The sequence below is a fragment of the Aulonocara stuartgranti genome (assembly GCF_965226115.1).
Source record: "Aulonocara stuartgranti genome assembly, chromosome: 6".
Lineage (NCBI taxonomy): Eukaryota > Metazoa > Chordata > Actinopteri > Cichliformes > Cichlidae > Aulonocara > Aulonocara stuartgranti.
The window spans coordinates 43,647,761-43,675,755 of record NC_138944.1 but is presented as its reverse complement, the minus strand read 5'-3'; the positions used below and the strand labels follow the sequence as shown (position 1 = coordinate 43,675,755).

The window sequence follows — 27,995 nt, the reverse complement described above, 5'->3', positions numbered from 1 at the left end:
GTAATTTATCTAGTTTCACACTGAGGTTTGAATTTTAGCTCATTGGTTTCTTTCTTTATCCATAGGGTCTAATATGATGTCATCCTACCCTGTGCAGCTACAGGTTTGAGCTGGTAAGGTCAGACACCAGTGTTGGATGAGAAGCCCTGGCTTATAGTCTCTGCTCTAATTAATTTCAGAGGTGTTCTTTCAGGTGCAGGCCGTGTTATTACTGGTCCATTTTGACCAATAACAATTCCTGGTCTCTTCTACTCAGGGCAGGCCACTTGCTTGTAATACACCTCGTCTTGAGCTGCATACTTCACATCTGTGTGACGAGTCTGTGTCCGCAGTGCTCTCCATATTCTCTGCGAACTTTTTGCTTCTGTAAAAACTTTCTTGATGCATCTAAAGCACAAGTGTGACTTGCTGTCACGGCTCAACGGCACGAGGGAACAGGGATGGACACAGGCGCAGAAACCAACCCGGAAGCGAGGTGACAGAAAACAAATGATTTATTTCCGCCCACAGGTAAACAAAGGTGAAACACAAAGCGACGCCACCACACTAGTGGCGCGTAGGATTCGTCGGTGATAATGAGGGCGACCTAGACACCTCTAGGAGACGGCTGAACAGCGGGGACAGCAGGGAGGTAGAAACAGGACTAGGTAGGGGCCGGGGGCACTGGAACAAGAGGAGATCACGATCAGAGGGATCCAGCAGACAACCAATAATCCTCCGCAGTTGAATTGAATTGCCTTACTTGGTTTCAGATGGAGGGGACAGGTGGAGCGGAAAACCCGGAAGCGGTCGAGGCGTGGGGAGGCAGGCAGGTGAGCGGTGGGCCGGCAGGCCACGTTGTGTAAGCAGCTGGCGGCCCAGGTCCAGGAGGACGGGAGCGAGGGGAACAAGATCTCCACTCCGGGTGCTATCGCTGAGGACAAGAAAAGACAGGTCAGTCATCACACGGCGTTAAGACAAGGTTTAGGATGCTCCACTGAACTAACATGGGAATAGCAGATACTCAGGCGATGAGTGGTTGAGAGCGCAGGTCTGATATACCGCTGGCACGATTGCTCACAGGTGGTCAGCCAGGGAGGGGCAACCGGACTCCGCCTAAAGGAGGAGGAGCCGCTGTCTGAGACCTGCAGGTGCCCAACCAGACCATGACACTTGCTGCCTAGAAGGCACAGCAAGGAGTGTTGTATTGTAGCCAAAAATGTGTTCTTTGCCATAAGAGCCCAGTCCATTGCAGTGTTCCACTGGCAGCAGTTACTTGCCTTGACATTTTTGTTTCTGGGAGTTCTTGATTGCGTTCCTCAAGCAGTCCATTACTCCATGGGCCGTATGCAGCTGTTGTCTTTACCTCTGTGTTGAAATTTTCTGCCATGTCTCTCACGTCATTGTCATTAAACTCTCCCCCATTGTCACTAAGTTGTTTGAGAGGAGCCACGTGCACGCATCGCGTCATGAACAAAGTGTTTGACAATTTCAAAACATTTCTGTGAGTTTAGGATTCTGCCTGCACTAAACTGGTCAATAATGTGGGGATACCACTCATGGTTAAAGTTCACACAGTTCCACAGACACAGTCTCATTGTATTCAGATGTTGGTGTTGCTAGTGCGAGTTTTCTTGTGTCTTTGACATATCAATATTCACAAACAGTTTTCTGCAGGATTGTGTGGCATTCTGCATCATTGTCCTAAGCTTTTTAAAGTCACATGTAATCGTGATTCCCGTTTAAATCTTACAGGAAAAAGTAGAATAAAGTTACTCTGTGATGTTTTTTCAACTTGTTTCAATTTTAACGATTCCGTTTTTTGAGCAGAAGGTGTCCTGCTTGCCGTGGTGCTGGGGACAGGAGCTCGGTGAGGGGGCGCTCCTGGCACAACCCCCCTTTGTGTGAAGATGCACCAGCACTGCTGCCCGGTCAAAGTCTTCAATATCATGAGCAACCTCAAACTGTCACCGTGTAAAAGTGGCTCGACACCAAGACACTCACCACTAAGCATGCGCAGCAGGTGCTGCGGTGGAGGGACTAGATTCAGGTGAAACGCTCAGCCGGCTTTTAAACCCGCAGCTCTGTCTTTACCTGATCATTTTTTCCAAATTTAGATTTCTTTGACTGCCAACATTAAGACCGCCAACACTACACGAAGGTGGTGGGAGGGGCACACAGCCTAACAGGACGCTGCTCAGGAGGACGCAGAGACAGCGTGATGGAGGCTGGACTGGGTTCTGCTGCGTACCCGAGGTCATCACAGGTATGTCATCATCGGTGCTGCCGGACTGCGTTTGAACCTCTGAGGAGGTCTTTCTTTTTCTCATGATGAGATAGAGACCATCTGATTATCCCATATGATCATGAAGCATCCTGAAAGAAAACATTCAGCTTTTCGAGCAGCTGTGGCTGCAGATGTTTGCTCTGTGTCAGCTGACCTGTGTTGTGGTGGTTTCTGTGTGAACAGGGGCGGAGGGCTTCTACCAGTAACGAGTCAGGCAGGAGCTGAAGTGGTGCGTCGATGTGGAGAGTAGGTCAGCAGAAGGAGAGCACATGTGGTACAGACATACACATAATCCTTAACATCCTGAACTAAAATGAACCACCAAAACAAACTGAAGGAGGGTATGTTGCGATTGTTCCCAGGATGGCTGGTGTGTACAGAGTAGATACCTTGTGAAGGGACACTAGAGGGAACATACTGGCGATTGGGGGTTACGGCATCTCTCTTTGTGGGTTACAGGACGCATGTCTGGAAGCGATAGTGAAGTTAAATTGTGTGAAAAAAAGGAGACCATCTGGCTTGTCCAGCGTTGAGTTGGTTTGCCGTCTGTCGCTGGATGATTGTACTACTGGATGATTGTACTACTGACGTTAGTGTTCTCACAGCTCCTGTGGATTTGTGCTTAGTTTGTGACTTCCCTTCTCTTCTGCTTCAGACCTTCCCCCCCGGACCTGCGACCTCCCTGCCGTGTGAACGTGTGTGAGTGTGGGCAAGAGGACGTGAGCGAGTGTGAGAGAGCTACCCTGTGATTCCCTGGAGTTTTGGATTCCCTTCACTGTATACAGTATATATTGTGACAACATTTGAATTTAAATGTTCAATCTTTCAAATAACGGACAGATATTTGTGAAATCATGACACATTTCTGAATTGTTGTCGGAGTGTTAAAGAACAGCTTTGAAATTCTCATGAGTTGTTCACATAAAAGAAAAATCAACATCATAATGCGGCTATCCCTTCGGCGCCAGCTGTGGGCTGAAGGCTGGAGCCGAACAAAAACACCCTGATAACGACTGTGTTTAGACTCTTCTTCCCACTCCATGCAAGGCCACCTTGTTGGCTGGTAGACTTTACTTAGCCTGGTAGGGCAAAGGACACTGTCTCCGCTGAACTATGGACCAAGGTTTTAATAGTTTTGCAATTTTCATTAGTTTTTATTTTTATTTAGTTTTGACTTCAGATTTTCAATTCTATATCAGTTTTAATTAGTTTTTACCATTTGTTTGGTAGTTTAGTTGAGTTTTTATTTTTTGAAAATCCTTCGTTTCAGTTTAGTTTTTATTAGTTATAGTTATAGTTTTAGTCTTGTTTGCAAAATGAGCCACATACCAGGGGCAAGACTGTTTTTTTTTTTTTTTTCTTTCTTTATTATTATTATTATTATTATTATTATTATTATTATTATTATTATTATTATTTACTGTTTGCCAGTTTTAGATCTGTTTTCTTTTTATGGTTCAAGGCACAAATTAGTTGAATAGGAAATCTACAATTAATATAAGGTTGCAAGCATCATAAGGAGTTTTATTTATCATTGTTATGATCACAGACAGTTTTGCAAACACTCAAAGACTGAAATGCGAAGCACTACTGTACGATATGTTTTATAAATGAAACGTGGAATAACATGACAATAACAGAATAACATGAAGACCACTTCAAGAGCACATTGTGCAAGTGGAGAATGATTGCACTTTAATGCAAATTTAATCCAACGGTCATGAAACGGTGTGAAAAAGTCAAAGGCTACACAAAGACCATATTTACTGAAGGACTGAACAAATGCAAAACGTGTATAACTTTGCATACTTTAGCTTTTTATAGCTCCACTTCTTCCTCCACATGTTCATCGCTAATTACGTCCCGTGTTCATGGAGCCATTATTTATCACGGTTTTTGACTCACTTTCGCTTTTGTTTTTAAATGCAGACATCTTGAAAATCTGATAAATGCAGCAAAAACTTCTTCCAGTCTCCTCCCAGTTTCAGGTGAGGGGCGGGACCCTGAGCACGTTATAAAAAGGTAGTGCGCGTCCCTGAACTTTCCCAATCAACAGGTAAACAAAATTTTCTCACAGCAGGTGAGTTTTGTTCACTTAAATGTCACACTGGAAAATGGAAAATACAATTTTTTAAAATAATATTTGTTTTAATAATTGTACATTTTATCACATATATTTATTCTATGGCTGTCAATAAATTTCAATTATATTTTTGTTATAAATAGTACTTTTGTGTCACGTGATTCACAATCGGTCGAGAGAGGGGCGCAGGTGAGGCAGCAAAGTAACCTGGGAGCTCTTCAGGATGGAGGTCAAGTGGAAGGCCGCAGCTCTCCTCTTCGCTCTTTGGTATTGCTGCGGTAAGTTAAGTCAACTTCTATTCTAAACTCAGTTGTTTTAGCTCGCTGTTCACACTCGAGGAAAAAAGATTTCCATTGCGGTTTTAATTCAATTTTGCAGATGCTCAGCGCATAACCTCCGTGTCCCCACGCATAGGAAGCGTCAATGGAGCCACACGACTCACCATTCAAGGAGATGGTAGGAGATCCGTAATGAGGTTTAGAAGTAAATTTAAAAAGTAGTGTGGGCATTATTTTACTTTGTAAAACAAGTTATGATGGATTCTTAGATATAAGTCAATTTTAAGCTATTCTGTAGCTAAAAGATGCAGCTGAAGAAGATTTGTTAATGCAGTTGTAACTGTCCTGAGAGTCCTTGTGCCTGCTGGCCTGGTGGGATGATGCTGAAAGATGTGACTCTAAGCCTCAAAAACAATTACCTTCTGAGATTTTGTTGCCCCCTTTTTTCCCTTCCAGGTTTTGCACAGGAGCGGCAGTTCCAGCTGAATCCAGTAGACGACATGTTTGGAAACCGTGTGACCCTGGTGTCAAACACCCTGTCAGTCCCCTGTGATGTGGAGAGAGACTCCACACACCGCAACCAGATTATGTGCTACACCAGGTACAGTCCAGGCATACTTTAGCAGCACGTCTGTATTTACTTATTTCACAAGTTACTTAATTATTTCACAGGCACTTTATATTGTCACTTAAAGACCCTACAATAATACAGAAAAAAACCCAACAATCGGACGAAAAGCTATGAGCAAATACTTGGCAACAGCAGGATAAAAAACTCCATTTTAACAGGAAGAAACCTACGGCAAAGCCAGGCTCAGGGGAGGCGCAGTCATCTGCTGCAAGTGGTTGGGGGTGAGGGAAGGGAGACAGGAAATAAAACACTTTGCCTAAAATAAATTCCCCTCTGAGCGCCCCTAGTCGTCCTTGTGAATAAAAGATTAATTAACTTTCTAGATAACTTAGCTATAATAGCTGTTGTTTAATACTGGTTAATTGATTAGTCCTTGCATATTGGCTCTTTTTTTTTTTTTTTTGTTAAAAAAAGACTGTTAAAAAAAATGGAAATAATTAAGTGTAACAAAATCCCAGTTTCATCATATCCATCCATCTTCTTCCACTTATCCTTGGATAGGTTGCTATTCCAGCTACCATACCCTGGTGCACCCTGGACAGGTCACCAGTCTGTCGCAGGGCTAACACATAGAGACAGACAACCCACATTCCCACCAGGCAACTATAAATGATATATGGCTTTAATATTTAGTAGACACATTTACAACAGCATCTGAAAAGCAGGTAGTGTAGATAAACAGAGCTTAGCCAACTCTAAAGTAACTTGGATGAAATTTAATTTAAACATTAGGAAGCCCAACATTCAATGCTGGCATTACAGCTGTGATAAAACACTGCAACTGACTAGCAATACAATAACACAACACAAAAGCCAAGCCATCATGAGTAAATTTTAAGTGTTTAGTTATACATTAGTAAAACATAAAAAAAAAGCAACAAAAAAAAAAAGCACTGAACTGAACTGCAAGTGTTGATCTAAAGGAAAACTCGCTGCTCCAGAGATGTGGTTGTTCAGTTTCTCAGCCCAAATGACAGGAGTCCACACAGAAAAGATGCGTTCCACAAATGCTTGTGAAGCAGGGGCACTAACAAGATCTAAAGCTACTGGGGCAAGTTTTGGATAGACATCCTGTCTTGCTTTCCAGAAATGCAGCGATGCTGTATCTGGTGACTGAAGAATCAGTGAAACATTTGGATCCAGCAGGCAGGCTCCTGCTGGTGTAGCATCAAACTGTGTGGAATCAGGATTAAGAATACCAGCAAACCGTTCCCTTAATTAAAGACTTCAGAAGCACTTGAGCTAAAGGATTCCTAAAAGGACTCGTCAGCAGATGTGCCTCAAGGTTGAGCAGACATGGCACTACTTGTGAGAGTGACTGGCTGTCACTCTGAAGCTGGTCTGTATGAATGGCAAAGGGTTCAAACAGCTTGACAAGGTTCTCCAGCTTGGCCCAATCACTTGTGAGAAGTATCCATCTCCAGCTGCTCAAGCAGTTGGTTTAGTTCAGCTCTGGTTTCTAGCAGTTGTCTCAACATGTCAAAAGTACTGTTCCAACGAGTGGTACAATCCCGGATCAGAGTTTTGCCACACCTTTTGATCATTTCTTCATTTGCCACTGATGATTTTCTTACAGCATGTACCAGTTTTCTTGCTTTAGTTATGACTGAATCAGCAGTCGGGTGTTTCATGGCATCTTTGATTGTGAGCTGGAGAGTGTGTGCTAGGCACGGCATTCTGTGGAACTTGCTGCTCTCCCCATATTCTTGCAGCTCAAGGTCTTAAAAAAACAAAACAGACAATTATAAAACATGTAAACATTATAAACATAGAAGCAATAGTCTAAAAATGTTGTTATATTTCCACTTGAGGTATGTATTTGATTTAATAAAAACTATTTCGTAAACTATGGACATTAGCTCTGTGCTGCAGGTCTCTTAGGTAAGCAGACCTGTTTCAATACGTTTTACTTCTTAATAGTGTTATCCCCATAGCCATGAGTAGGATCACAGCAGAAGCACCGATTAAAGCTTTTACTGGGGATTGTGAGTAATGTGGGCAGCCTTTTATGTGAATTGACTATGTGCACGTTAGCATATGCTACTTCCGGTGCGGAAACTCCTGTGGGGAGCTTTGTTTCCGGTGTCCTATTCGCGCCTGGTTTACGGTCCAAAACAAGTTAAGCAAATGAATGAATCAAGCCGCGATTTACATTTCTATAGATGTCTTGGGCATTTACCCAATATATCTGTAAATGATGTTCATCGACTTGTCGATATTTTTCCCCTGCGCCTCAGAGCAAAAGAGAAAATATTCAAATGTTATATTTCTCAGTATCTGTATACAGCGGTCCCTCGTTTATCGCAGGTGTTATGTTCTAAAAATAACCAGCGATAGGTGAAATCAAGTAGCCAATGTTATTTTTTGACGGTACAACACGTTTCGTGGACATCGTGGACATACAGCACTGCACTTCAGAGTCACACTGCTAGCATCGATGCAGCAATTCTGTACTGTACAGGAGAGACGTCACGGAGGAGATCGTCTGCAGCGATCAGGACGCAGGACACAATGTGATGTAAAAAATAAGCATGCAAACTTGCACTAAAAAATCTGTGAAACAGCGAGGTGAAAGGTGAACCGCGTTATAGCGAGGGACCGCTGTAATTTTGAAGGTAAGTTACAACATACCCTTCGTAAATACTAATGTATAGAAACCGTTACCAGCAATCATTCATTTTTTGTGTGGCTTTTTTCACAGTTTGTTAACATGCTGTGTAGGTGTGTACTTGACTAGCTGATCTCGACATAACGGGGAAACATCTGGTTTGACTATTCTTCACCTGTAGTTTGAATGCTGAACATTTGCCTGTTTAAATCATGAGACCAGTCACTATACAGAGATGTGCTTCTGAATGTGGACGATGTGTCTTCTGCTGCAGTGATGCAGTTCTGCTTGTGTTGAGTGATGTAAACAACTGATCGATCTAAACTCTTTAAACGTCAAAATTGATCATTAGATTTTTTGTGACACAACAGTGGTGAGTGTTCCCACCTTCTGCTCTTTGTAACTTAACGCCATCTTTCCGTTTTCGAGTTTTGGACATGATTGTGGAGGATATCTTCACAGTAGTGATTGACCACAAAGTAAAGCTACCGGAAATGTACAACCCCACATCCGGTCTCAAACCAGGAAGTTAGCATTTTCTCGTGCACAGGGTCAATAAAGCATAAACAGCATTGCAATTATTTAGTTTAAATAAAAAAAAGTTGGGGAACTTTCGTTTACAAAAACAGTGATGTCACGATCCTGGGTCTTAGGACCCAGTGTTTTGAGTTCTAGTTCATTTTGATGTTTATAGTATGTTTAGCTCATTGGGCCTCCTATGTTCATTTGCTTATTAGTTCCCCCTTGTGTTTCAACCCATGTTAAGTCTCCCCTGCCCTTCATGTCTCTCTCTGCCCCCTCTGTTCTGTTTATGGTGTCTTTGCATGTTTGAGTTTCTTGTTTTCTGTCACCCTGCATTGTGCATTATGTTCTCATGGTTGGTCTTTTGTTACTCCCTCTAGTCTAGTCTCTTGTGCTCAAAGCTGAGTATTTCCCTCTGTGTATTTTGGTTCTTAGACCTCTGCCTTATGGTTTGTCTCTGTTTCTTAGTTGCTGTCTCCACTGTGTCTAGTTCGCGTCTCTGTGTGATACTTCCTGTTTTACTTTGAAGGTCCATGCCTCATGTGAGTGTTTCTAGTTTTGCGTCTCTGTCTCGTCCAGTCCTGATTTCTCCCAGCTGTGCCCTCCTTCTGTGTCTCATTCCCTCGTTATCCCTCTGTGTATTTAAGCCCTGTGTTTCTCTTTGTCAGTGTCATAGCTGTGTGATTTTTCCCTGTGGCTCCTTGTGCTTTAGTTTTCCCAGTTTAGTTTATTTTGTATTGTTTTTCGTGTCCCACTCCACGCCAGCAATAAAGCTGTGTTTTTTGAGTTTACCTTTTGTCTCTGTGAGTTTGCGTTTGGGTCCTCTCCTGCCTGCCACACAGCCGAATCATGACAAGTGAACCTTTACCAGCTACAGCTAGTTTCCATTTCCAGCCTTTCTGCAACATATATGCTGTCTGCAATATAGCTACAGTAAAAGAGAGGAAGTATTCACATGCATCAGAAAATTTACTAGGAAACTAACATTATAGCTGCAAATGCTGTAACCCCGGAGAGCAGCCATTTGGCTTTTCTACCTTTAAAACCCAGAGAGTTGCCAAATGGCTTTTAGCTAGGCTTTAGCTTCAGCCAAGTGGAAGCTAAATTGGCTAGTCATTCATATGTAAATTGGGTTGTTACCTGGGAATTCTGGAGGGAGGGGAGTGGGGGTGTGTGATTGAGGGCATGGGGGAGCTGCTAAAAGCTGTGAACTTCCTTTTGTGTTTCATCTTGATGCATTCTCAATCATCCAGGGAAATAAATCTCCAAAAGTCACCAACTTGGCGTGTTTCAGTTTGCCATCTTAGGGAGAAATCAACACACATGGGTGTATTTCCTTTGTTGCTGAGATTTATTGATAAAAACAGTACAAAAAACCAACCATTTGTACACATATTTACAAATAATAATAAAAAGTGAGTGAGTACATTTCAACATTATACCAGTGGTCTGATTGATGCCACAATGGAGCAAATCGAGCAAAGACTGATAAGTTCGCTGCAATTTCCAGTGTGTGGGGATCATTTGTCACCAACTGCATCACGTGCTACAACCCTGGTCTACATATCACCGTTGATGAACAGCTTTTCCCATCAAAGACTCGGTGTTGTTTCCTGCAGAATATTGCAAGTAAACCTGACAAGTTTGGGATCAAGTTGGATGGTTGGATGGTTCGGGAGTACACTGTCCGCAAAGGAACACGGCGCTGGCCAGTCGCCGTGTTTTATAACATGATTGACATGGCAGCACTGAATGCACATGTGCTGTATCAAGCATGCACCGGGACGAAGGAAAGACGGGTGGACTTCCTGGTGGCGCTTGCAACAGAGTTGGCTCACTCTCATGTAGCTGCGAAGAAGGCAAGAAGAGAACAGTTGCTTCGGACACAACCCTCCACACCGAGCCCTGGAAAAAGAGCCACGTGTCAGGTCAAACACAACTGCAAGAACAATCATGCCACTGTGCGATGTGTTCACTGCAAAAGATACACATGTGGTAAATGCAGACTACAGAAACCATGGCAGTGCCAGGATTGTGAGTGATTGCTGAAAATGTTGAATTGTACTCACTCACTTTTTATTATTATTTGTAAATATTTGTACAAATGGTTGGTTTTTTGTACTGTTTTTATCAATAAATCTCAGCAACAAAGGACATACACCCATGTGTGTTGATTTCTCCCTAAGATGGCAAACTGAAACACTCCAAGTTGGTGACTTTTGGAGATTTATTTCCCTGGATGATTGAGAATGCATCAAGATGAAACACAAAAGGAAGTGCACAGCTTTTAGCAGCTCCCCCACGCCCTCAATCACACACCCCCACTCCCCTCCCTCCAGAATTCCCAGATAACGACCTAATATACATATGAATGACTAGCCAATTTAGCTTCCACTTGGCTGAAGCTAAAGCTTAGCTAAAAGCCTACCAGCCATTTGGCTGCTCTCGGGTTTTATAGGTAGAAAGGTAGAAGCCTGGGGATGCTAGTTAATGCAACGGTTTACATGAGTAAAAAGAAAAAAAATTGACAATGTGTTTGCTCCTATAAAAACACTCACCAAAATCTCCACGTTCCTCACACTCTGTGTCTGACTCCTCCGACTCAGACTCCATCCACATTTCATCTTGGCCCTCTCCAGCAGCTCTTTGCTCATCCTGAGAACCATTGGTATCATCAGTTCGCCTGCGATTCTGAAGAAGCCGTACGGCCTTGACGATGTTGACCCCGTTATCGGTTACAACGAGCAGCACCTTCTCGTTCCCTACAGCCCACTCTTCTAATGTATGATCAATGCAGCGGGCGATGGCCTCCCCGGTATGTGGGTGCTCCAGTCGGTGCAGGTTAAGCAAAGCATGGTGGACCTGGCCTCCAGGTGGGTGGTAAAAACAAGCTGACACACCCATGAAAGATGCTGTTAATCCCCTTTTGCTCCAGCCATCTACACATAGTGTTAGCTTCCTCGCTTCTTTTTTTAGTTCTTTCAGTTTCTGCTTTGCTATATCCATCTTGGCCCCAATGAGACAATTAACTCTTGCAGCGCCTGATGTTCGGAATTTTGGTTCAAGTGAATTGCTAAACTTTTTGAAGGCAATTGACTCACACAGTTGTGTAGATATCCCAGTCTCAATAAACATATTCACCAACGCTTCCTCTCGCTTGTGATGTTCCTGCGAATTGACCAACCAGCAGCCATCCGGTCGCCGTTGGAAGTACTGCATTAATGTTTTTTGTGGGGTTTTCTCAGCGTGCATCACGCTGCCTTGCCTGGGGTTAGCTTCTGTTTCTGGGGATGAGGCTTGGGCGTGCTCCCTTACCTTCTCAAGGTAAGCTAGGTTAGCCTTCTTGTGCGAACTTTTCAAGTGCACTTTAAGGTTTGTGGGATTTTTCCCCTTTAAAAATGTCCCACATATTTTATCTCTTTCCACTACAAGACACTTGCTTTTATCTAAAACACAGTCATATTCGAAGTAATCCCAAATTGGACTCTGGCGCTTTCTCCCGACTTTTGCTGACATGAAGCTACGCGTGGACGGAGCGGCAACACAGATGACTCGACTGAGGTACTTGCCACCTGCTGGCATAATGAGGCACAGCAAGAACGTAACCTGGAAACTACACTTCATTCTCAGCCTAGACTAACGTATGGCACACACACATCAACAAAAACTAAACATGTTTTCTCTATAAATTCAGTTAATTTGACTGAAACTCTTCAAATAAACCATTCCTCTGCAGATGATCTGTTAGCTGTTTGACAACTACTCTTTCAAGGATGTTCGATATGAAAGGAAGGTTGGAGATTGGCCTATAATTAGCTAAGACTGCTGGGTCTAGAGATGCTTTTTGAGTAAAGGTTTAACTACAGCCAGCTTGAAGGCCTGTGGTACATAGCTGATTATTAGAGATAGGTTGATCATATTTAAGATCGAAGCATTAATTAATGGCAGGACTTCTTTGAGCAGTTTTGTAGGAATGGGGTCTAAAAGACACGTTGATGGTTTGGAGGAAGTAATTATTGAAGTTAACTCAGAAAGATCAATTAGAGAAAAAGAGTCTAACTTAACATCAATGGTACTAAGAGTAGCTGTAGATAATATTACATCTGTGGGATGATTATTGGTAATTTTTTCTCTAATGATAAAAATGTTATTTGTGAAGAAGAGTTGGCAGTTCGTCTTGCAATCTGAAGGTTGCTGGTTCGAGCCCCGGCTTGGACAGTCTTGGTCGTTGTGTCCTTGGGCAAGACACTTCACCTACCGCCTGCTGGTAATGGCCAGAGGGGCTGATGGCGTGATATGGCAGCCTCGCTTCTGTCAGTCTGCCCCTGGGCAGCTGTGGCTACAACTGTAGCTGCCTCCACCAGTGTGTGAATGTGAGAGTGAATAAATAGAGGAATTGTAAAGCGCTTTGAGGGTCTTCAAAAGTGCTATATAAATGCAATCCAATATTGTTCAGATAGCTGCTCTGCTCTATGTTGGTACAGGGCATTGAAGATGATAACAGTGGGTGGATTATATTCTTAGCGCTTTCAGAAAGACATCTACTGTGATGAAGTCTACTCCCCACTGCAGTGTAATCAATTATTGTAAATGTAAATGTTATCAGGAAATGATTTCAAATTCAAATTTTATTTGTCACACACACACACAACCATACACAGTATGACATGGGGGTGAAATGCTTGTAGCTGTACAATGCCCGACCATTAAATGACAGAAGAAAAGTTTTACAATATTTACAATTTACTACAAAAATTTACAAATTAACTTAGGAAATTACAGTAAAGAATGTGCAAATAGCAGAAGAGATTATAAAGATAAGGATTATAAATTATAGGAATTATAGGATTATAGGAAATGTGTGGTGGTGCGTGTGGTGACGTGTGTGAGAGTCCAGTCTTATAGTGACGTGTTTGGGAGAGTCCAGTCCTACACCTGGTTCAGGCCCCGAATAGCCTGGGGGAAGAAGCTCCTCTTCATTCTCTCTGTTTTGGCCTTAAGGGAGCGGAAGCGCTTCCCAGACCTCAACAGTGAGAAGAGTCCATTGTTGGGATGGGAGAGGTCCATCATAATCTTCCTAGCTTTGGACTTGCACCGCTTGGTGTAGATGGACAGCAGGTCAGGGAGCTCTGATTGAATGATGCGTTCTGCCGAGCGCACCACCCTTTGCAGATCTCGTCTGTCCTGCTTGGTGCTGTTCCCAAACCAGGTGCAGATGTTTGCCATCAGGACGCTCTCGATGGTGCAGGAGTAGAAGTTCTTGAGCACCTTCAGTGGCAGATGGAAGTCTCTAAGTCTTCTGAGGAAGAAGATATGCTGACGGGCTTTCTTAACCAGGGTGTTGATGTGACAGGACCATGACAGGTCCTGAGTGATGTGGACACCCAGGTATTGGAAACTGTCCACTCTCTCCACTGGCGTGCCACTGATGATGAGGGGTTTGTAATTCCTCGCCTGCTTTGTAGTGAAGTCCACGATCAGCTCCTTAGTCTTGCTGATGTTTAGGAGGAGGTTATTCTCCTGGCACCAGGTCTCCAGGTTCCTAATCTCCTCCAGGTAGGCCGTCTCGATGTTGTCGGAGATCAGGCCCACAACAGCAGTGTCGTCAGCAAACTTGACAATGGAGGTGGTGTCGGATGTGGCTACACAGTCATAAGTGTACAGTGAGTACAGCAGGGGGCTTAAAACACAGCCCTGAGGCACTCCAGTGCTGAGTGAGATGGAGGGGGAGACTTGTTTTCCTACCCTCACTGATTGGGGTCTGTCTGTGAGGAAGTTGAGGATCCACTGACACAGTGATGAGCTGAGTCCTAGATCCGTCAACTTGGTGAAAAGCTTAGAGGGAATTATTGTGTTGAATGCTGAACTGTAGTCCACGAACAGCATCCTAACATAATTCCCTCTGCCAGTGTCCAGGTGACTCAGGGATGTGTGGAGCAGGTGAGATATGGCATCGTCTGTGGAACGATTAGTCCGGTAAGCAAACTGAAGTGAGTCGATGGTGGGAGGAAGTGAAGAAGTGATGTGATCTCTCATCAGTCTTTCAAAACACTTCATCACAATTGAAGTCAGTGCTACTGGACGGTAGTCATTGTGGCAAGCGGGCTGTTGTTTCTTTGGAACAGGGACAATAATGGACCGTTTGAAGCACGTGGGAACCACAGCTTGGGCCAGGGAGAGGTTGAAGATCTCCGTGAACACCGGTGCTAGTTGATCAGCGCAGGCTCTAAGGACCCGGCCAGGGATTGCATCTGGTCCTGTTGCCTTCCTGGTGTTCACCCTCCTGAAGGTGTTCCTCACAGCATGCTCTGTGATGACGAATGCATTTTCTTCACTGGTGCACTCCGAGCACGCGCAGCCGTTTGTTGTTTTAATTGCTGCGGCGTCGAAGCGAGCATAAAACGTGTTCAGCTCATCAGCCAGTGAAGCATCTGCATTCATCATTGAAGAAGCTGGTCGTTTATAGTCAGATCAGACAGGAGAGGGTTTTCAGGAAACACTGTTAAATGTTCAGTTTCTATGCCATATGTTAAAACAAGATCTAGAGTGTGATTAAAGTGGTGGGTGGGTTCTTTTACATGTTGAGAGAAGCCAATTGAGTCTAATAACAGATTAAATGCCATGTTGAAGCTGTCATTTTTAGCATCTATATGAATGTTAAAATCACGCACAATAATTATTTTATCTGAGCTGAGCACTAAATCAGGGTGGACGAGGCTAAGCATCAGGCTTTGAAATAAATTAAAAGTCTGTCTTAGTCTTTGGTTGATTGATAGGCTGATGTGAAAAATCGCTGCCACACCACCTCCTCGGCCTGTGCTTCAAGGTTTCTGATGGCTAGAATTAGAGATGGCACAATACCACTTTTTTATGTCCGATATCAAGATCATACATTGGGATATCTGCCGATACCAATATGAATCCGGTATAGTCTATTTTTTTAACTGTTTTTGTATAAGTTCATTTTTAAACACACGACATCCTTGTAATAACACATTTGTAACATTTTTTTCACGTTAACATTAGAGGTGGGTTCTTCAGAAATATCAACATTTCAACCTTCTCAGCTGTCAGCCTGCTTCTCCTTTCATTAATAATAATGGAGGCTGTATCAAAGAGTCTCTCGCTCTCCACAATTGTTGTAGGTGCACAGAGAAATTTAGCTGCAGAGTGGGAAAGCTAAGTTTGTTGACTTGCCAGTACAGCAGTGGATTGTCTGAGCGTTGAATGGCAAGTTTGCACTTCAATGTGTGCACTTGTCGTGGCTAACTGAGGAACAGGATCTAGAGTGTTTTCCTTCAGGATTTCATCAAAAACACTTTCAAGTCTGCTATGCCTGGAAGATTCCACCTGTGGAGTCTTCTTTGCTGGCTCCAAGACTACTGAACATGATGTCCCTTGTGCTGGCTCTGAGGTATCTAATATAGTTCTCCTAAAAACTCCTCCTTCTTTCCCACCTCTGCAATCAAAGCATCTTTTGCTAGTTTTCAGGTTTCTACACTTTTGAAGTACCTGAGCCTGGTTCTGCCGGAGGTTTCTTCCTGTTAAAAGGGAGTTTTTCCTTCCCACTGTTGCCAAAGTGCTTGCTCATAGAGGGTCATATGATATTTGGGTTTTTCCCTGTATCTATTATTATAGGATATACTGTACAATATAAAGCGGCTTAAGGCGACTTATGTTGTGATTTGGCGCTATATAAATAAAATTGAATTGAATATATCTATATATATATATATATATATATATATATATATATATATATATATATATATATATATATATATATAGACAGACAGACAGACAGACAGACAGACAGACAGTGGGGCAAAAAAGTATTTAGTCAGCCACCGATTGTGCAAGTTCCCCCACCTAAAATGATGACAGAGGTCAGTAATTTGCACCAGAGGTACACTTCAACTGTGAGAGACAGAATGTGAAAAAAAAATCCATGAATCCACATGGTAGGATTTGTAAACAATTTATTCATAAATCAGGGTGGAAAATAAGTGTTAGGGAAAATATTCTAAAACACTTCTTCAGTAAAGACTCAGAGAAGAGAAACACACAGAACTTCTTGCTAGCAAGGGCAGCCTCCAGACTGAGACTCGCACTAAGAAACTGCCCCAATCTTTATTTATACTTCAGTAGGTGTGTGTGTGTGTGTGTGTGTCCTGCTGATCAAAGGGTCATGAGAGCACAAAAGGTACATCCTTGGTCAGGAAAGGGGGTAGTCTCCCCCACCCTAGATAACATGGTGAGGAAGTCCAGCAGTTCATCTATATGTAAAGAAGCACTTAAACTAAAACAGACATAGCTACGTTAATCCTGCCGTAAAACAATAAAACAAGGTATGAGCTCTCATGCTCCCAGACGTGGGGGTGCATTCCTGGGATGCACCCCAAGCCTGCAGCCTGTTAGAGATCACACACAATTAATTATATGCCTCTAAGTATACATGGTTGAATATTTCCTAATACAAATAACTACATGCAGTATTCTACCATATGCAAACTTATATCACTAAAAGATTATACTGACTACTAAATACAATTTTCCATTGACATTCCCTCCTGTTGTCAGAAAAACTTTAAGTGAGATACCAGTTTGTCATTAATCACACAAAGTCTTCATGTTCCAACAGGTCGGGGTCATTATCATCATCATCACTTGTCATGGCTATTTATGCAGCAACAGTAGAAAATATTACGCGGTTAATCATGAGTTTTATACATGGCAATATACACGTTACAAAGACACAAAATAAAAGTAAAAATATCCCAACTCCGATGAGTAGTCTTTTTAGCACCTGTAACCAGGAACTTTATGCACATTGCATCAAGCAAAAATTTTATTATATGCAAGAAGAAATGTGTTTAAGATTTAAACCAATGTTCTGCATATTCCAGCATATAAAATAAAATAATGTTCTTGTGTTTACACTCTTGTGTTTAAGGGTTTTTTTCACTGTAGAAAGAAGTTTTCTTCACACAAAGTGAACAGCAGACGCTAATATTTTTGTCACTTTTTAATGAATCAAACTCAAAATAATGTGAGTACTTCCAAAGTTTAAACACTACATGGTCGTACTCCCTCCTGCACTCCATGTTATCCATTGTTGATGTGCACACGTCTGTTGCTGCCACGGGCATCACACGCTCGTACGTTATTGTCGTGAGACACTCTCACAAACACCCAAGTAGCTACCACAACTAAAACAAGCTAGCTGCAGTAGGCTAACATTAGCTTTTAATAAAGAAATTACTTCCAGATGTTTCTTTAGGTTGGAGTTTTAGACGCTGAGAGCAACTTGGTTGCTGACAAACTTTCACTGAGCACTGAGCACACAGCACGAGACTGGCAAAGTAAAATAGGAAAGACGAGACAGGCACAGAGACACGGACTTGACACTAAGACCAGGAGAAGCATAGATGTGAAACATGAGTAGATCAGACATGAAACAAAGAACACGGAGGAAGCATAGAGACAGACATCCAGAGACTAGAAACTAACAATGCAATCAAAGACTATTAATAAAAACAAAACACCAGGACCATGACATTTGTATTATATGCACTTTGAGAAAAAATAAGAATGAACTACTCTTAATGTTCTTTTGTAAAGCATCCTTGGGTTTCTTTTAATGTGTTTGCAGCAGAATGGCCGCCCCTCCCCGAGCCCTGTTCTTCTGGAAGTTTCTTCCTGTTAAAAGGGAGATTTTCCATCCCAGTGTTGCAAAGTGATTGCTCACAGGGGGCCATTTGATTATTGGGGTTTCTGTGTATTATTCACCTTACCTTATGATATTTCTGGTTGAGATCCAAAATCAAATTTTAAAGGACTTTTGAAAAGAATTATGTCCCATGTCCTGTGTAGCTCTAAAGCGGATGTGTTGACACCAGAGATGGGCGTTACTGTAATCCGATTACTTTTTCCAAGTAACGAGTAAAGTAAGGGATTACTATTGCAAAAACGGTAATTAGATTACCTTTACTTTCCCGTAGGAACGCTGCGTTACTGCGTTACTAAAACCGTGATTTTTTGCGAGAATGTCTCATGACAGTGACGTAAGCAAGTGCGACGTTCGTGACAACAGCTGTGTGCAGATCAACAGTGGATCATATATCGAGTGCAGGAGAGAGTATGAGCGTGCAGCGTTTAAAGCGTGGAAGTACTGACCTTACTTTGAGTTTGATTCCATAAAAAGTGACAAAAACATTAGCGTCCGTTGTGCGTGGGAAGAAAACTTCTTTTTACAGCGGAAAAAAAACCCCTAAACTTCAAAGCAAGCACCGAGTGCGACGTAATGGGAAACTCGCAGAGAAACTCGCGGATTCTTCCACTGACCGCAGCGGCACACCTGCACCAGGGTAAACCTCCGCCTACCCGACTCCTGCTTTACAGGTGAAAATAGAGCAAAAGGACCGCTACACTGTTCCAAAAAATAGTAATGTCAAATTACTTTACTGTGTATTTTACGGTTGTGTACTGTTTTTCTAGAATATCATTACATTTACATAAGTAGACTGTGATCTGACACGTCAAATGTAAAATAACAAAACATCACTGTAAATGTAATAAAACACAATTTACTTGTTTGTTAAATATATTTTGTTGTACATATGCATATTTAGATTGTAAAAATACATCCAGAAATGTCTCCCATTATGCCTTGGGACATGTGCTGCTGTTTGGATGTTCTTGTTTTATTGTTTATGGTTACGTTACTTTTAACTGTTATCTTGATTGTTGTGTTTACGCCGTGGTGCAGCGTCACTGACAGTTGTTATTTTGTAGAGAGAGTGCTGTACCATGAGTGACTTCTGTTGTGCTGTTGTTGAAGCTTGAGGCACATTGTAACACCGGCAAGTGTTTTAATAAAGAGCTCCCCCTATCAGCTTGGGGTTAAATAACAAGCTCAATCTATCTCTGTGAGCTTCGTTGTTAAGATTTCTCTGCATGCCACAATGTAAAACATTGCACGGACACGCTGTGCTAATTATACATTTTGAAAAATAAATGTAGAGGTAGGAATTGCAATTAATATAAATAACATGACGCTAAGCATCGGCCAATGAATGTGAACTAACAACAAGGTCGCGGGTATGGCTGCGACCGTAGGAAAAAAACCCTAATATGAAGGTATTTTACTGCATTTCACAGTAATCTTCTGTTCTTCTAGAATATCATTAAAGTTATGTAAGTAGACTTTGACTTCACATTTTGAATGTAAATCAACGTTAAATCTGTAATGTAATAAAACATAATTGTCATGATTGTTAAATGTCTGTACATATGCATATTTAGATACAGATTCACAAAGGTATCATGATTTCACAAATATCTGTCCGTTATTTGAAAGATTGAACTGTTGAATTCAAATGTAATGCTATGGAAAAGTATATAACATGATCCCTATAAGCTTGTGTTACATCACATAAGTATTATTATCATTGCTAGTTAGGCCGTTCGTGGCTCAAGAGTTGGCAGTTCGCCTTGTGATCAGAAAATTGCTGGTTCGAGCCCCGGCTCGGACACTCTCCGTCGTTGTGTCCGTGGTCAAGACTCTTCACCTACCGCCTACTAGTGATGGCCAAAGGGGCCGATGGTGCGATATGGCAGCCTCGCCTCTGTCCCAGGGCATGCAATCAATTATTATTGAAACCAACTGTTAACTGTATATTTCTGTACATTTACGTAGTATGATTCATATTGCCACATTCAGTGACCTTGTTTATAGGTAATTTCATTGTTTGATCACGTAAAAATGTTCCTAATTTAATGGCCTGCATTTGTATAGTGCTTTTCTAGTCCCTAAGGACCCCAAAGCGCTTCACACTACATCCAGTCATCCACCCATTCACACACTGGTGATGGCAGCTACTTTGTAGCCACAGCTGCCCTGGGGCGCAGTGACAGAGGCAAGGCTGCCGGACACTGGCGCCACCGGGCCCTCTGACCACCACCAGTAGGCCAACATGGGGTTAGTATCTTGCCCAAGGATATTTGGCATGCAGGCAGGGGGCAGCCTGGGATTGAACCACTGACCTTCTGATTAGTGGCTGACCTGCTCTGCCACCTGAGCTACAGCCAGCCTTAATGTCTAAAAGCACTTGGAAAAGGCAGAATCCCATGTGAACTTAGGGCAACAAACTCTATTTTCATCACTGAAAATAACTGTATTTTTATGGGACAGTTATTTTCTGTTATTTTACGGTCGTATTTTGGCGCCCCAACTGCCAGAATATCACCGTTTTTTTAAGATGGTTTTTTTTAACAGTGTAGTCTTTGACTTTATTTATTTTCTGCTGTGTTTTACTTGCATCTATTTGAAAGAGTGAGTGTAAACACACACAAAAAAATTATTTTATGTGCTGGAATGTGCAGAAAATAGGTTTAAATATTAAACTAATTTCTTCCAGTCAGAGAATGTTGCATATAATTACATTTTTGCTTGATGCATAAAGTTAAAAGATTAAAACTAATAAAACAAGTTTTAAAAAGGGACTTTTCCATTTGATTACATTTTGTATGATGGATTATGTAGAAAAAGTAGAATTGGGCTGAAAGATCTATCACTTTAGAAAATAAGTAATCAGTAAAGTAATGGGATTACTTTTTTGGGGAAGTAATCAGTAATTAGTTACTGATTACTTTTTTCAAGTAACTTGACCAACACTGGTTGACACACTGCATTTTGTGAAGCTTGAGAAAAACTTCGGTGCACATGTGGTTCATCTTCGGAGTCTGATGTGGTCCACAACAAGAATAATCAAGGCCATGCCAAAGACAGTAGAGATAACCAGTCTTACTGTAGATTCAGTCTGACACCAGCTCCTGGACTCTTGGGGGGGAGAGAAGAGCTTGGGGCTTAGATATTCTTTAATCATAAGACTGTGATAAACAAAAAAATAATAGTTCTAGTTTAATAAAGGTGAAAATGATTTATCACCATCTTACCTCCAGACCCCATCTTAATAGTTGTGTCTTCTCCTGATAGTTTGGTCACCTTTTTTTCAACAGGGTTTTCAGCTACACAGCTGTAACTGCTGCTGTCATGGGATTCTATTTCCAGAGTGAGATACAGATTGGAGGACAGATCAGGACTGCTAACATTTGTCAATCTTCCCTCCTGTCTGTACCAGGACAGGACCAGGTCTTGGCTGTTGTGCACTGAGCACTCCACTGTGACTGCGGAACAGCTTTTGTTAATGAAAGACGATCTGACTGTAATGGAGGGAGTACCAAGAGAACCTGATGAAGGAAAGAGAGTGAAAATATGATTGATGTGATTTGATAAGTGCTGACAGAGTTATCATACTGATGAAGTCTATGACTTTACTAACTGTAGCTGTGGGCTCATAGATACTCTGCAAACAGAGCAAAGGGATATAAACAAAACTGTTTAAATATAGAGTAGCTCTCCCAACTCTTTCTTGACACAAAATGTAATTGTGATTACTATGATTAATTGAAAATAGCTGTTTAATCGAGTAAACTAAAGCTCAAATGTATTTACAAAGCACATTTTAAAAAAAACATTTAAAAAACTCAGGTTGATCAAAGCGTCTAATAAAAGTCAGGAAATAAAAAAGGAGGGAACAGGGAAATAAGTAAATAGATCTAACCATGACTGAAAAAGACACAGGAAACACAATGAGCAATCAGACCCAAATGCCAGTGTGTAAAAATAAGTTTCAAGTTTTTAAAGACTGAATGGAGGGAGCAGATTTGACTGTGGGCAATCACAGAGAAGTCTCCTCTGAGTTTAAATCTGGAGCACATGACAGTTAGAAGCATATGATCAGCTGACTGGAGGGACCTGGAAGCTGAAGTCGGAAATGTAGGAATGAGCCAAACCATGAAGGACTTTGTAGAGAAACACGAGGACCTTGAAAATGATTCTGAACCTCGCTGGCTACTTCATGGAGCACATGAAGTAGCTATGCTCATGAAGAGCTATGCACATGAAGTAGCTATGCGCATGAAGTAGCTATGCTCATGAAGTAGCTATGCTCATGAAGTAGCTATGCACATGAAGGAGCTATGCTCACGAAGTAGCTATGCTCATGAAGAGCTATGCACGTGAAGGAGCTATGCTCATGTAACCCAGTGTTAATTTGGTTATCTGATATTGTGTGATATTCAGTATATATGTATATATCTATATTGGGTGTTATAAAATGTTCTTCTGAGTTTTTTTTTACTTGCTATTGGTTTGCGGCTGCTTTACGACAGTCGACTGTGGTAGTACATCCTAGCGGGAGGGGCTATGAGCTCACGTGGCTTGTAGCTGTGCCAGAGAGCAAGCTTGGGTGAGCTAGTGGGGAATATCTCCTTCTGCAGTAGCCTTAAAAAAGACTATTGTTCGTTCTCCTGCCAGACGCCTCGCTGCTGTGCTGCCTTACTGCTGTGCTGTCTCGCTGGTGCCATTAAAGGACAAGCGGCTGCCATCCATTCATCCATCCGGACTTCGATTATTTGGACCGAAGTACTCACACACACGCCCGCACTCAGTGCCATACACTCTCTTTATTTTGCTGGCCAGCTAACATCATTGTTTTTTTTTTCTTTTTGCATTCACAAAGACTATCCAAAGACATTTTGGTTATTGTCAAATAGACACTCTCTGATTACGGACTGAGGAGGTTGTGGTGTTACAACCCCAGGACTGAGAAAAAGGACTCTTTACATAATATATTCACTTGTCTCCTGGTTAGGAGAAGTGACTATTGATGGAAATATTTTTCTTCTTCTTGTCTTTATTTACATTGTATCCCAAAGAAGTTTTAAGTTGTTCAGGTTGAAACATTTGCACTTAAAGTCTGTTAAGTTTCCTTTGATGTATCAGTGTCAAGCTGATGTTTAAGAGGGTATGTTAAGGACAGATGTGCTCCAGTCCATCCAATCCTTTAAAGTGCTGGACACCGATGGTAAATTGCCATCAGACCCTAAATAAATTGTCCTCTGCTGTTATCCATATTGCTTCACTCATTCTTTGGTGAGTAGACGTATTGGTTACAACTAAAAGTAGTAGGAAAAATTGGCGCCCGAACAGGGACTTGAGCGCATCACTAACTTTATCCTGAAGCACATGCACAGACATCTGTGAATTCATCGACTGCTTTGCAGAGAGAGACAATGGAGTTTTGTGACAGGTATGGTTTTGATCCAGAGTACACTGTTTTGTTAAAAAGGGCTAAAGCCAAGATTAAACTACAAGAGGTGCAAAGAGCATTTGCTTTGCTGGATCTCGTTGTCAAAATTCAACAAATAGATAGTCTCCCTGACACGATTTTGTGTCAGTTCATGGAGTGCATTACCCCAATGCTCTTAGATGGAGAACATTCAGCAGATGGGGAGTGTTGGGAGGTTATTCAGATAGATGAGTACTGTCCTCAGGGACCTGACAGTTTTCACCTGGTGCATGATGTGGTCCCCCTTGCTCGAGCAATTGATGATGTGACTGCTAGTTTCAGAGAACAAGTGAACGAACTGGCATTAGCATATAATGTGAGCCCCATGACTTTAAATCAGGCTGCAGTGAGCCACATGTGTGGGAAAAATGATACATATAAGGGGTTAGCTACCTCAACTCCTACCTTGGGAGTTAAAACTCAGTCCACACCCGGTCCCAGGTCAACTGCCGCCTGTGATGATGGCCATGTGCCCAAGGCTAAACAGGCACTTGATGCGGACTCCCTGCTTGTTGATCCTGTGCCAGCGGAGGTTCAGAGAGTTATCGTGGAGCACATTGTAAAACATGACTCGCCCATGCATACTCCCTCTGCTTTTGAGCTCCGCTCATTTTCAGGAAATTCTCCAAAACCTCCTAATGAGGTAGAGTACAGGGTATGGCGACTTAGAGCTAAACAGGTACTAAATAACTCTACCCTTTCCGAAGGGCAGCAGCGCCGTGTTTTCCTCGATAGCTTGGCTAGCCCTGCTTTGAATGTAGCCCTTTCTATTGGGTCTCAAGCACCACCAAAAGACTACCTCGATGAGCTCGACAAGGCTTATGGCAATGTCACTGGAGGTGAAGAGCTGTATATCCAGTACCTAGAGACTCATCAGAATAGTGGAGAAAAGGCATCTGATTACTTGCGCAGACTCCAGACGTTGCTGCAGGAGGTAGTTGACGGTAACGGCAGGCCTTCTGGCACCCTCCCACAGCACTGGATGCTTGTACCAGAGAGCAACTGGAGGAAAAGGAAAAAAAAAGAAGAGGAGTGGAGGAAGTATGTTCGCCCCCTTGTACATGCTTATAACTGTACAAAACATGACGCAACTGGAGAAGCGCCCTTCCTTCTGATGTTTGGTAGAGAGCCACGGCTGCCGATGACACTTGCATTGCTCAATAACTTTTTCCTGTCATTACAACAACAGATTGCTGGGTTAGTGCAATCTCTGTCGGGTGATAGTGACGGGGACGTCACACTTTAAGCAGGGGTGGATGTAACCCAGTGTTAATTTGGTTATCTGATATTGTGTGATATTCAGTATATATGTATATATCTATATTGGGTGTTATAAAATGTTCTTCAATGATTTTGAGTTTTTTTTTACTTGCTATTGGTTTGCGGCTGCTTTACGACAGTCGACTGTGGTAGTACATCCTAGCGGGAGGGGCTATGAGCTCACGTGGCTTGTAGCTGTGCCAGAGAGCAAGCTTGGGTGAGCTAGCGGGGAATATCTCCTTCTGCAGTAGCCTTAAAAAAGACTATTGTTCGTTCTCCTGCCAGACGCCTCGCTGCTGTGCTGCCTTACTGCTGTGCTGTCTCGCTGGTGCCATTAAAGGACAAGCGGCTGCCATCCATTCATCCATCCGGACTTCGATTATTTGGACCGAAGTACTCACACACACGCCCGCACTCAGTGCCATACACTCTCTTTATTTTGCTGGCCAGCTAACATCATTGTTTTTTTTTTCTTTTTGCATTCACAAAGACTATCCAAAGACATTTTGGTTATTGTCAAATAGACACTCTCTGATTACGGACTGAGGAGGTTGTGGTGTTACAACCCCAGGACTGAGAAAAAGGACTCTTTACATAATATATTCACTTGTCTCCTGGTTAGGAGAAGTGACTATTGATGGAAATATTTTTCTTCTTCTTGTCTTTATTTACATTGTATCCCAAAGAAGTTTTAAGTTGTTCAGGTTGAAACATTTGCACTTAAAGTCTGTTAAGTTTCCTTTGATGTATCAGTGTCAAGCTGATGTTTAAGAGGGTATGTTAAGGACAGATGTGCTCCAGTCCATCCAATCCTTTAAAGTGCTGGACACCGATGGTAAATTGCCATCAGACCCTAAATAAATTGTCCTCTGCTGTTATCCATATTGCTTCACTCATTCTTTGGTGAGTAGACGTATTGGTTACAACTAAAAGTAGTAGGAAAAATTGGCGCCCGAACAGGGACTTGAGCGCATCACTAACTTTATCCTGAAGCACATGCACAGACATCTGTGAATTCATCGACTGCTTTGCAGAGAGAGACAATGGAGTTTTGTGACAGGTATGGTTTTGATCCAGAGTACACTGTTTTGTTAAAAAGGGCTAAAGCCAAGATTAAACTACAAGAGGTGCAAAGAGCATTTGCTTTGCTGGATCTCGTTGTCAAAATTCAACAAATAGATAGTCTCCCTGACACGATTTTGTGTCAGTTCATGGAGTGCATTACCCCAATGCTCTTAGATGGAGAACATTCAGCAGATGGGGAGTGTTGGGAGGTTATTCAGATAGATGAGTACTGTCCTCAGGGACCTGACAGTTTTCACCTGGTGCATGATGTGGTCCCCCTTGCTCGAGCAATTGATGATGTGACTGCTAGTTTCAGAGAACAAGTGAACGAACTGGCATTAGCATATAATGTGAGCCCCATGACTTTAAATCAGGCTGCAGTGAGCCACATGTGTGGGAAAAATGATACATATAAGGGGTTAGCTACCTCAACTCCTACCTTGGGAGTTAAAACTCAGTCCACACCCGGTCCCAGGTCAACTGCCGCCTGTGATGATGGCCATGTGCCCAAGGCTAAACAGGCACTTGATGCGGACTCCCTGCTTGTTGATCCTGTGCCAGCGGAGGTTCAGAGAGTTATCGTGGAGCACATTGTAAAACATGACTCGCCCATGCATACTCCCTCTGCTTTTGAGCTCCGCTCATTTTCAGGAAATTCTCCAAAACCCCCTAATGAGGTAGAGTACAGGGTATGGCGACTTAGAGCTAAACAGGTACTAAATAACTCTACCCTTTCCGAAGGGCAGCAGCGCCGTGTTTTCCTCGATAGCTTGGCTAGCCCTGCTTTGAATGTAGCCCTTTCTATTGGGTCTCAAGCACCACCAAAAGACTACCTCGATGAGCTCGACAAGGCTTATGGCAATGTCACTGGAGGTGAAGAGCTGTATATCCAGTACCTAGAGACTCATCAGAATAGTGGAGAAAAGGCATCTGATTACTTGCGCAGACTCCAGACGTTGCTGCAGGAGGTAGTTGACGGTAACGGCAGGCCTTCTGGCACCCTCCCACAGCACTGGATGCTTGTACCAGAGAGCAACTGGAGGAAAAGGAAAAAAAAAGAAGAGGAGTGGAGGAAGTATGTTCGCCCCCTTGTACATGCTTATAACTGTACAAAACATGACGCAACTGGAGAAGCGCCCTTCCTTCTGATGTTTGGTAGAGAGCCACGGCTGCCGATGACACTTGCATTGCTCAATAACTTTTTCCTGTCATTACAACAACAGATTGCTGGGTTAGTGCAATCTCTGTCGGGTGATAGTGACGGGGACGTCACACTTTAAGCAGGGGTGGATGTAACCCAGTGTTAATTTGGTTATCTGATATTGTGTGATATTCAGTATATATGTATATATCTATATTGGGTGTTATAAAATGTTCTTCAATGATTTTGAGTTTTTTTTTACTTGCTATTGGTTTGCGGCTGCTTTACGACAGTCGACTGTGGTAGTACATCCTAGCGGGAGGGGCTATGAGCTCACGTGGCTTGTAGCTGTGCCAGAGAGCAAGCTTGGGTGAGCTAGCGGGGAATATCTCCTTCTGCAGTAGCCTTAAAAAGCGGAGGGGAAAGGGAAAAAAATTCAGTGGAAGCATGTGTGTGAATGAGAAGGACACAGTTGGAAAAGTGAAAGTTCGAGGAGTAGAGATAGCAAAGGTAGATGAGTTTAAGTAACAGGAATGTAAAGGAACTGTGAATGCACAAGAGAGGTGAAGAAGAGAGTGCAGGCATGGTGGAATGGGTGGAGGCAAGTCTCCGACTGATTTGTGAAAGAATGGTAACAGCAAGAGTGAAAGGGGAATGAGACCTGCTATGATGCATGGTTCGGAGACAGGCACTGTTAGATTTGTATTGTTGATTGTCATTTATGCTTAGAAACATTTACCCACATATGCTTAGAAGTGTATAACCATTTGTAGATTGAAAGAATGTCTCATCCTAGGAGGTCTGTAACAGCTCTGTGTAGCATGAAGGGGGAGTGCGTTCACTCCCTCTACAGAGTGTTCCGGCGTAGATCACACCTCCTAGGAGAGGTCGTATCTTTTCTTATTGATTTATGGTATAGCAAGCACACGTATATCTGTTTAAGTATA

General features: G+C 42.5%; 3 protein-coding genes across 14 annotated transcripts in view; 2 read left to right on the top strand and 1 right to left on the bottom strand.

The window, feature by feature from the left end:
* Positions 1-65: 65 nt before the first annotated feature.
* LOC309707669 (fibrocystin-L-like) lies at positions 66-24,828 on the top strand (the record flags this gene model as incomplete). Of its 11 annotated transcripts, none has more annotated exons than XM_082535128.1 (11): positions 66-113; positions 511-647; positions 753-933; positions 1,810-2,029; positions 2,097-2,245; positions 2,450-2,516; positions 2,922-3,050; positions 4,249-4,627; positions 4,728-4,805; positions 5,084-5,228; positions 22,769-24,828. In XM_082535128.1, exon 11 carries the CDS (start codon positions 23,527-23,529, stop codon positions 24,826-24,828), a length of 1,302 nt encoding a protein of 433 aa, XP_082391254.1. In that variant the 5' UTR covers positions 66-113; positions 511-647; positions 753-933; positions 1,810-2,029; positions 2,097-2,245; positions 2,450-2,516; positions 2,922-3,050; positions 4,249-4,627; positions 4,728-4,805; positions 5,084-5,228; positions 22,769-23,526. The 11 variants fall into 11 exon arrangements, with proteins under 11 accessions (XP_082391254.1, XP_082391255.1, XP_082391256.1 ...); XM_082535129.1 differs by lacking the exon at positions 66-113 and having other exon boundaries at positions 127-647; positions 4,249-4,322; positions 4,493-4,627; XM_082535130.1 differs by lacking the exons at positions 66-113; positions 511-647 and adding an exon at positions 127-475.
* Positions 16,351-27,995, bottom strand: part of LOC309707672 (CD48 antigen-like) — a 40,734-nt gene continuing 29,089 nt past the window's right edge. Inside the window, exons 3-5 of one of the 2 annotated variants that reach the window (XR_014277046.1) lie at positions 24,487-26,943; positions 21,346-21,639; positions 16,351-21,229 (exon numbers count right to left, since the gene is read on the bottom strand). Coding sequence is in view for 1 of the 2 variants with exons in the window: in XM_082535138.1 (XP_082391264.1) it covers positions 21,120-21,229; positions 21,346-21,639 (404 nt within the window). In the remaining variant the exon portion in view is untranslated. The remainder of the gene's footprint in view (positions 21,230-21,345; positions 21,640-24,486; positions 26,944-27,995) is intronic. The other variant, XM_082535138.1, reaches the window with a different exon arrangement.
* LOC309707671 (uncharacterized protein) lies at positions 25,886-27,407 on the top strand (the record flags this gene model as incomplete). The annotated part of the gene is made up of 2 exons (XM_082535137.1): positions 25,886-27,233; positions 27,371-27,407. The coding sequence occupies one exon, from the start codon at positions 25,886-25,888 to the stop codon at positions 27,185-27,187; it is 1,302 nt and encodes a 433-aa protein (XP_082391263.1). The 3' UTR covers positions 27,188-27,233; positions 27,371-27,407.